The following is a 9,895-nucleotide window of genomic DNA, read 5'->3' on the forward strand; positions in this document are numbered from 1 at the left end:
GTATAATATAATATAATAAATGTTGAACTTTTTTTTAATGTAAGGACAAAAGCACCTGTTAAAATGTTAAGTTACAATATAACATTGCAAGCCATTCGGTTTAATTAACGACTTAAATGTGGTGTGGCTGCTGTTTTAACTTCTGCATTACCACTTCCACATAGGGAACAGCTATTCAAACATACATAATTTTAAAAAAACAACCCAAAACCTCTCCCCTCACTATGGCAAATTTATCTGTGAAAGAGGAAATTTAATATCAAAACCAGTATAAAAATAACATGCAGCTAAAACTTAAAAAGCAGATTTAGGCATTATGAATTTTAAAGACAATCACTGCATTTTCTATTTTCAAAATGTAACAATTTGACGTCAAGAGGTACTAGGAAAAAACACTGCACTGGCAGATTGGGCACTAGCCTGCACATTCAATCAAAATTCCATGATAATTATAGGGCAATATTTTTATTATTATTGCAAAACAGATTGAGTGAAGTTTAGTGGTGAAAAAAGATGAAGCAAATGGGGGAGTTTAAGGAAGTGTATTTACACACAGATGTAAAGGTCTAATTGGTAAAGAGGCAAAAATAGTTGTACTATTTCATTTAACTTTTCAGAGTCCAACATCATCTGTTTTTAAAAGTAATATAAATACTTAAACATTGGGCAATATATTGGTTTGGTGTAACTACAAATGTTATGCAGTTTCAGTCTTCTTTAAGATATGGACTTGAAAACAAAATAATTATTGAGGTGGAGTTGGAATGTATTCCTCAGTTCCATTTAGATCTGCAAGTGAAAGAAAAGTATGAAAAGTCACGAATTACAATTTCACTATAGCATGTAGAATAAAATCTATGATAAGGTTAATATCTTGTGTTGCTTGAGTTGCTGTTCTTGGTTGCCCTTTTATCATGACTATGCATGACAGGCATAATTTTATTCCACTGACATCAAGGATCAAAAAGCTTTTGGCTTCAGATCGACTATAGCCAAAGACCTTTGGATAACTTTCCATCTCTGTATGGCTAGCTAATGTAACAATGTTAAGTATAAAGGCACATATGTTCATGAACAGAAATGGATCACTGATCAATTGGTTGAATACAAAAGCACCACTAGATAAGCTTTGAAACACATAGTTAAGCTTCGTCTTTCATGAAACCACTTACTGACATCTTGAGGAAAGGGTGCTTATTCAGTTGGCTCTGGAGCCAACTGATGCTTCGCAGGTAAGATTCACCTTCTGTTGTGTGGGCACGGCGGTCCCTACCCCTACCTGGCAGATCCCCTGGCAATGCCTCTCCAGCGGGATTGGGTGATTGGCTGAGGTAGGCGACCTCCAGGTATCCAGCCTCAGGAGGGCGAAGCCAGCCCATACTACCGGGAGCAGCACTGGGATCCGGGGGGCTGTGCACGACCATGTAAAAGGCACCCCCCATTTGATGTGGGGAGCGTTCATTCTGGCAGGTAATAATGCCCAGAGGCCTGATGACCATCACTCTACAATCCTGTTTTTCCCTCTTGCTACGTTAAGAGGTTAACCTAACTCTGGGAAGTGAGTTCTCTGGAATTCTCTTCCTTTAGAAGTGAAGCAGGCCCCAGCATTGTTGTGAAAACTTCTCTCCAAACCCGTGCCAAATTATTCTGTTTTTGCAGTTTATAATAATTAAAGGCTGGCAGAAAAACTTGGGAGTGGATATGCTCAAAATGTATTTCAACTAAACTGCTCTGACACAAAAGAAATCAGAGGCCTTGGGCACCCCTAATTATTCTCATGATTACTTCTTAGCGTAGTAGGGATTAGTGGGGACCATCATGGCTGTGAATTCTGGAAGACCTGCTCCTTGCGGGCCTTTTCACCCCTGGCCTGGGAAGGTGCAGACCAAACTGACTCGTTACAAAAGCTGAGGCTGCTGAACAGACTTTCAGATTGGAACACTGGTTTTTTTTGGGAGGGGGGAGGGAGTGTTGATGCTATTATTGGTATTAATCGTTTGTATCTTTATATCTTATTATGACTAATGTGGAAATTAATTAATTTGATTGTGTACTTTTTGATTTGTTTTATGTATTGCTTATGACAACTTTTGTTATATTTGTGGTTACAGGTGGTAACCATTCCACGCGGGGGTTCGGATCCCGGATGTGTTGGTGGAGCACATGGAAGCACTTCCTGCCCTGTTTGCCCCCATTCTGCCTTGGCGATTCCGTGTCAATTCAATGCGCCTAAAATGGTTGCCGCCTGTATGTTAAACTTCAGCCTTGAGCATGGTTTTAACTATGGAAAGGTGGCATGCAAATAAAATGGTTTATGTATATGCTGCTGAATGGAAGCTGGAAAACAACAAACCAGGACTATTTTTGAGAATCTACATTGTCTACTTATGTACAATTTACCTGTTAGAGAAGTGAAGGTAGTATTTTAACTTAAAAAGAGACACAAAGGGACTCAAACTTGTGGGGGAGCAATGCCGTCTGCACTATAAGTCCTTCTTTCTCCTTAATTCTGTGGAGGGCAGGGCACTTTTGATCAGTGGAAAAGAAAAGGCTCTCTACATTTACTCCAAACCATTATTTTAAATTTCTGCTTACCAGGCTCAGTTACAATTTGCAGACCCCTGGCCAAGCAATATAACTTGAGTTGAACGATACAAAGTGTTAGCATACTGTACCCTTGAACAACCATCTTAATACTTTCCATGTACTTACATCATCAATATCTTCATCATCATCTCCAATATCATCAAATTGGATTTCATCATCATCACCAGGCCCAAAGGTATCAGTTTCATTAATTTTGGCTAGTAGAAATTAAAACAAAATAGAAACACATTTTAGCAGCTGTTTTACTGTGAGTCCCCCCACTCCCGTTATTTGTAACAGCTTCTGAAATGACCAAGGAAATTATTACCATGCTCTGGAAGTTCTCCATATGCCTTCAGACTTCTGGCTTCATCTGCATTGTACTTTAGAATGACGTCAGCCTTGTTATCCTAAATAATATTAAGTTACTAGTAAGTAGTATTTTTTGGGGGGGGGTAATCTTGCTCAAAACTTACTTTAACTGGACATTTACATTGTTATTTCTTATCAACCCCTATATATTGAAGAAGACAACCTCCTAGCCCCGTTATAGACCAATTTTTGCTGGCAGAGCTTATTTCAGCAGAGGCATGTACTTTTCAAGTTTATATACTAAAAACAGTTTCAGTACTAAAAATTATTATTGGAAGACCTGGAAATGTCTTTTAGGTGCTAAAAGTCAAGCTACACTTTTTCACTTTTAGGTGCTACAAGTCAAGCTACACTTTTACTAACTTTGCTATTGCTTGATTCTACCTCACTTCCTTTCTCATTTATGTTGAGCCTACTATAGGAACTGGATAGATTGATGGTCTGTGGTAGCACAGCAGCTCAAACACACACATGGACCAGTGCATGACTTGAAGCTTTACCATATTAACGGAGGACAGGAACAATGAATGAAGGGACAGGTGGTTCACTACTGCATAAGCAGTGATACTATGGGGGGTTCTCCCCACACCTTTATTGAAGTCACATTTTCCAATATGTGGGCAGTGGGGCTATAACCTATTGAGATGATCGTTGCCCAAAACACTTAGCCAAGACAGAAGCTGGATGGATTAATTCCACAGGAATGAGAGAAGAGAAGTCTTCTCTTACCAGCTATGTCCGAGATTCAGCATTTATTAATTTTTTTGAAATACGAAGTTATCAAAGCTAGGGAACTTGGGCTTTGTACAAAGCATGCTTTAGCACATATTCCATACATTTTAGTTATCCCTTTCCCTTCTTCCTAAGGGGAAGTTATTGGTTTGTGTTTGTTTTTATTATGTATTTTGTGTTTTTACCTTGTGAACCGCCCTGAGATCTACAGATGAAGGGGAGTATACAAATTTAATAAATATGAATAAAGTGCCAGTGGGTGTGGGTAGGTTTATAAAATATGGCCCATACAGGGGATCAAAGTATTTGGGCTTTTAATATTTACACCATCAACTCAGGTTTTTGGGACTCCTCATTTACAGTTACAAAAACCAAGAAAAGAAAGAAAAACAACAATATTTACCTGGTAATCTCTTAAACCCACCAGTATGATATCTGACGTATTTATCCAAACCTAAAATTCAAACAAATAATTAAGGAACACCTACAAACCCAAGATTCTTCCTCATTAACAATCTAACAACAATAATATCATAGGATTTTTTGAACGTCAAAATAAAAAAATAAGTCGCTCACAATGTAGAGAAGAGCAGAACCAAGAAAGAGCTTGAGGGAAGTTGGAAGAAATATAATCAAAGATGGCAGAAAAGTAGATATGGTAGCCACAAAGCCATAATAAGTGTGATCACCAAGGAAAGTGGAGGATAAAAAGCAGCAATCAAGGCATGCAAGACCTTTCATGGATACAAATGTCAAAGAGGACAGGGAAATACCGTATTGGCCTGAATATACGGAAAGCCACACTTTTTTCCAAATTCGGGTCGTGAAAAGTTAAAGTGCAGCTTATATTTGCAACCTTATGGCTCCCCCCACCCCAGGAAGCAGCCTGGGAGCGTGGGGCAGCGGTGCAGCGCCCACTCACTGCTCCCAAGCCTCCCCCAGCTGCCAGAAAGAAGGGGGAAGGCCGCTGGCAAAGTGGCGTAGCTCCCCCCCCCAGAGAGCAGCCCAGGAGCCCAGGGCAACGATGTGCAGCCTGCCCGCTGCTCCCAAGCCTCTCCCAGAGCCAGTGGGGAGGGAGTGCTGGGAGAATTTAAGGCCCACCTAGTTCAGGGTGGTTGTGCTGGGAGGCGGGCTGAACCCGTCAATAAGCCTTGAATTTTAAAGGTGCAGCTTATTTGCAGGTGTGACTTATATTTGGGCCAATACGGTAAATAGGAGAATAAAAAAGGAAATTATTTAGGAAGGCAAGGAATGAGAAGAATCCAACAAATATGCTAACAAAAAAATGAACATTTCACATCAAGAAGAACAATGAACTTCTAGATTTTGTCTCAAGAAAGCCAATTTAAACATTGATGAGAGCAACTGCAGTACAGGTGACTCTCAACTTACATTGAGGTTATTTTCTGGGGATAGCGCATAAAGCCAAAACCATGTTTAGTCAAAACACATTGGGTTCAATAGCAGGTGGGATTCCCAAAGTCTTTCCCCCCAGACACTTGCCCCTTTCTATTAAAAACAATTTCCCCCCAAGCATATAAAGCTGAATCGCAGAAGTTAAATGTACGTAAGTTGAGAGTTACCTTTACAGAAGCTGATGCATTAAGGAGTGGGTGGAAGTAAGAGTTTAGCATGCTGGAAAACTGATCCATAGGCCAGGATGGCCGGGAGGGGAGGACGGAATGTAATGGTATTTAGAAACTCCATCCTGGACTGAAAGTAGGAGAACGAGTTTGGAGTCACAAACTGGGAACATTATGAGGGAAAGCAAGGGAACAATCTGTGAAAATGCACACCAGATCTCTGAAACCTTCTTGAAGATGCCAAAAACTTTAGCTGTAAAGAGCAGGAAAGGGAAAAAAATTGAAGAGCAACAAGACATTCTGATTGACAGTCAAATGGAGGAAGCTGTAGTGCAATTGTTTAGTAAGAAAAAAAGAAGGTCAGAAGCAGATCTGTTAAAAGTAAGTGTGGCTTTAATATTTTTCTGTACACATTCAGAAGACCAAAATTGAGAGGACAAATAGTGGTGGTATCAATCATGTTCTGACAGACCTGACAGAAGGCAAGGAGAGTAGAGCAATAGTATCCAAAAGACTGATGTCAAGATCCATACTCTGTCAGCAATCTAGTGTAACATGGGTCATGTTACAGAGGAATCACTACAAATATTTGTTGTTTACTCTGAAATTCATTAGTTAACTTCAATCACACAGTCCATTCTAGCAAGTCATTGGAAACATTGGTTGGAAATACGTACCTTTTTTCTTAACTTTCCTCTGATGTGACATAACCTCTTTACACCATCAAAACATAATGCCTCCAGTCTGCCATTTCCCAACATTTTGATAACTTGGGCATACTCTGAAAGACATGAAACGGCAGCTGAACCTTGACAGTTGTATGCATAACCAAAAGAGGGGAAAAGCTTGTTTTCTCCTGATCTGGAGGATAGGACTCGAACCAATGGCTTCAAGTTACAGGAAAGGAGTATAGCTGCCAAGTTTTCCCTTTTCTCGCGAGGAAGCCTATTCAGCATAAGGGAAAATCCCTTTAAAAAAGGGATAACTTGGCAGCTATGGAAAGGAGATTCTGACTGAACATTTGAAAAAACTTTCTGACAGAGCTGTTGAGCAGTGGAACAGACTCCCATGAGAGGTGGTGCACTCTCCTTCCTTGGAGGATTTTAAGCAGAGGTTGGATGGCCATCTGTCATGGAAACTTTAGCTGAGATTCCTGCATTGCAGGGTGTTGGGCTAGATGACCATTGGGTCCCTTCCAAGTCATAGAGTTTATGACTCTATGAAAACCTATGTGCTATTTAATAAACCAGAAGCAAAATCTCAGATTTTTCACAGCTGCTTGTTGAGTTTAAAATGTCTCAACACAAAAAAAGGACCCAGCCACCAAAAATATGACTACTGTACATTCAGTACTACCAGATTACTAAATCCACAAGCTGACCCTTGTATCATAAAACTCCTAAGTGGTCAACATAAAATAAAATATACATTAAAATTATTGATCAATCAATTAAAAAAATAATGTGCTTTAAAAAAAGAAAATATGGCTAATGGCACTAGAAATCCTTTTCACAAACCATTCCCCTAGTTCACCATGCTTGTGTGCTAATTACTTGGCTACGTTTCCTGAATTCTTTATCACACACACAGAATTTTTTTTAAAAGAGAAATATTGTTTATCAGACTTTTACTCATGTCAATCTTCTTAAATTTTTCACAAGGCTAATTTAAGCACCATCTGCCATTTAAAACTAAAGCAAATATCTCTGGAGATGCCCAGATTTGTACCAATACATTATATCTTTTCAAAACCCTTCTCCACCCCCTTCCACCTGTCCTTATATCCTGTATCATACGTTTCAATCTGTTCTTTCAGCTTTGCTCATTGTTTCTTTTAATTTTGCATAGAAGCTGTTTGGTTGAGAACACGTATCTTTGTACTTCTCGTTTGAATTAAACATACAAGTTCTGTGTTTTCTCCCTTTCCCAATTAAAAAGTGCTACAAATATGTCTCCTCCAAAAGTTTCATGTCCAGAAAACTATGGCAATTCAAATGACATTAACCATAAAATGTTACTGCATCCATAGGGGATGACAAAACTGTGTGTCTCACCTTGTCCATCTTCTTTGAACACCAGTTCTCTTTTTTCTGATTCATTCTCGTTCTTACCTCGTCTTCTGTTTTTACCTCCCTTACCTAAATTGCAAGAAACAATGGAGAACCACAATTTTAAATCCTGCATGAAAAATTGTGTTGAAGAAATTAGTGGCATATCAGGCCTCCCAAAAGCTTTTTTTTAATAAGAGAATTTGAAATTATTGCAGCATTCCTGTAGCAGATTTTCATCTAACCCACTCTATATGTTCCTTGCTCTAAGGCATTTAATTTTTATTTAAGACTTGGAAGGCGCTCTCAGTACTACAACTAATAGTAACGGCTCTTATGAGCTAGTTCAGTAAAATTCAGATACAAAGTACTGCAGCCTATACAAAAAATAGACCATCCCCAATAAAAGGTAACACAACTACTGGTGTTATGTTTCCAATAAACATCTACAGTTCTCCTAAGGTTTGCAAACATTTTCCCTTCCTCAAATGCATATATTGTAGTTAGCTAACAGAATTAGCTATACTATTTCTAGTTTAGTAAGTTTTAAGAGGAAAAGTAGTACGTAAATCATCCAAATCTAGTGCAAAATCATGTATATTACACCAGAAACGTAAGTAACTGGGGAAACCAAAGGCAGGTTTATACCAGACAGAATATTACTTACATATCATCTACAATACTAACACCATGTAGAAAATATGGATTAACACCTAATTATAAAGCCATTAATAATAAATCACAGAACACATAATCTCCCCCCATTTTCAGTGTGTGTGTGTAGTAGCTACTAATGAATATCAAATTTGTAATTTAATGGAATTTATAGTGCAAAAATAATTTGTCCTCTTCCAAAGGCAATGGATATAACTGTTTAGCACATATGTATGCATGTACGTAAACAGTGACATAGAACTTCTTGCACTGAAAAGATTTGTGTAACACTTTGGAAAACATTCATGCTAACAGTTTATCCTGAATTGTAGGAGAATGTATACCTTTAAATTCAAGATCAAAACTTAAATTCATCTGCTGTTTAGAATGCAAATCTGAAGGCAGATGCTACCTTGATATCTGTTAATAATTCTGGGAATCATATTTAACTGGAAATTGGGGTAAAAATACTTTTAACTGGATGTGTATAGTTAGCTGTTTAACAATTTCCATCCTGAAGGCTTGACCAGGCAACAACCGAACAGGATGTGACAGCCACTAAACACTTAACCATTTCAAATAAGCAGTTATTCAGCAAGGAAGCTGGGTCTAAGAGAAACACCAAGCACACTTTATTTTCCATTCTGTCTTTTTGAATAGTATATTTGTGTTCATCTGAGTACAGAAAAACAAAAAAGGCCAAAAGGACCAAAGAAGAATCAAGTGACGAATGTCTTTCAGGGGCTCTGATGCCCCAGGAAAACAAACATAAACCAAATAATCAAAACCAGCACAATAATCATAAGACACAGCAAATGAAATGGAAGCAAAGGTGAGGAAAGAGGCGTAAAGTAAGTGTGTGAGTGTGTGTGTGTGTGTGGTGTTACAAGTCTTAAATCACCAATTCCCGTACAGGTCCCACCCACCAAGACGGCCTGTGTGATCCTACACACACGTGTATTATTGAATATATGCAATACAGGACGATTCTCTACTACAGTCTTCCAAGACACACACACGGGAGTGAGCCCACTGAACTTGGCGGGCCTTAAATCCGAATATCCGGTGGGGGAGACTGTAAGGTTGCGAAAGGAGAAAGAAAGGAAGAGAAAAAGACGCGAGAAGGAAGGGTGGCCACTGTGGCCACAAGACCCTCGCCTCTCTTCCGAAAGAGGAAGGCGACGCACTTCAACCCCAGCGAGGGCCAGGCCCAGGGGCGCCGAAGGCGGCGCCTTATCCCGGGGTGGGACTGAGCCTCAAAGGAGAGAGAGGCGGCGAGAGGCGGGGGAGCGGGCAGAGTGCCGCGTGGAAAGCGGGGGTCTGGCCAGGCCTCACCTTTATTCTTCGGCATGGCGGCGTCGGCGGCGTCAGGTGCTGCTTAGCGGGCGCAGCGACAGCAAAGGCGGAAAGGAAGGAAGCGCGAGCTAGGTCGCCCTCCGCCTTCTTTGCGCTCCTGGCTGAGGGAAGCAGAAGACCGTGCGTCTCGCGACAGCGGGAGAAGGGAGGAGAGAGTGCCGCGCAGTCTCCGCCGAAACCCAGCGAGAGAAGGAAGACGAGGGAGAGGGAAGCGTCGTCTCTACTCCGTCAGCCCCAGAATGCACTTCGCTCGCGCAAGTTCCGCCAAACGCTCGCGACCGTCTCTACCGCCCCCTTCTGGTAGGAGGAAAAAGCTGACGGACTAATGTTGTTTTGGGGCACGTCGGGGCGGGGAAGGAGGGGGCGGTTCTTTCTCTCCCTACGCGATTACGGACAGGGAAGTCCCGTGCGTCAATGGCGCGTGAGGAACGGTGCCTGCTCATTGGCCAAAGCCCACCCAGGCAGCCGCTGCTGCCTTCTCTTTCTGCAGCGGCCAACCAGGTGCCCGCGAGAGGGGTGCGCGCCGCGTTCTCTGCCCGCGACCCCCCGAAGCAGCCTCTGCCT

At 40.9% G+C, this 9,895-nt stretch overlaps 1 protein-coding gene across 1 annotated transcript; it reads right to left on the reverse strand.

Moving 5' to 3' along the window:
- Positions 1-449: 449 nt before the first annotated feature.
- Positions 450-9,572, reverse strand: EIF1AX (eukaryotic translation initiation factor 1A X-linked). The gene is made up of 7 exons (XM_035116083.2): positions 9,311-9,572; positions 7,328-7,411; positions 5,951-6,054; positions 4,094-4,144; positions 2,915-2,996; positions 2,713-2,804; positions 450-789 (listed from the first exon to the last, which is right to left on the reverse strand). Exons 1-7 carry the CDS (start codon positions 9,324-9,326, stop codon positions 784-786), a joined length of 435 nt encoding a protein of 144 aa, XP_034971974.1. The 5' UTR covers positions 9,327-9,572; the 3' UTR covers positions 450-783.
- Positions 9,573-9,895: the final 323 nt, after the last annotated feature.

The sequence above is a fragment of the Zootoca vivipara genome, chromosome 4, assembly GCF_963506605.1.
Source record: "Zootoca vivipara chromosome 4, rZooViv1.1, whole genome shotgun sequence".
Classification (NCBI taxonomy): domain Eukaryota; kingdom Metazoa; phylum Chordata; class Lepidosauria; order Squamata; family Lacertidae; genus Zootoca; species Zootoca vivipara.

Coding starts and splice junctions, on each gene's coding strand:
- EIF1AX (XM_035116083.2), bottom strand. Junction 6,055..7,327: donor GTTCAAAGAAGATGGACAAG/GTGAGACACACA, acceptor CATGTCTTTCAG/AGTATGCCCAAGTTATCAAA. Junction 2,997..4,093: donor TGGGTTTAAGAGATTACCAG/GTAAATATTGTT, acceptor AATATTATTTAG/GATAACAAGGCTGACGTCAT.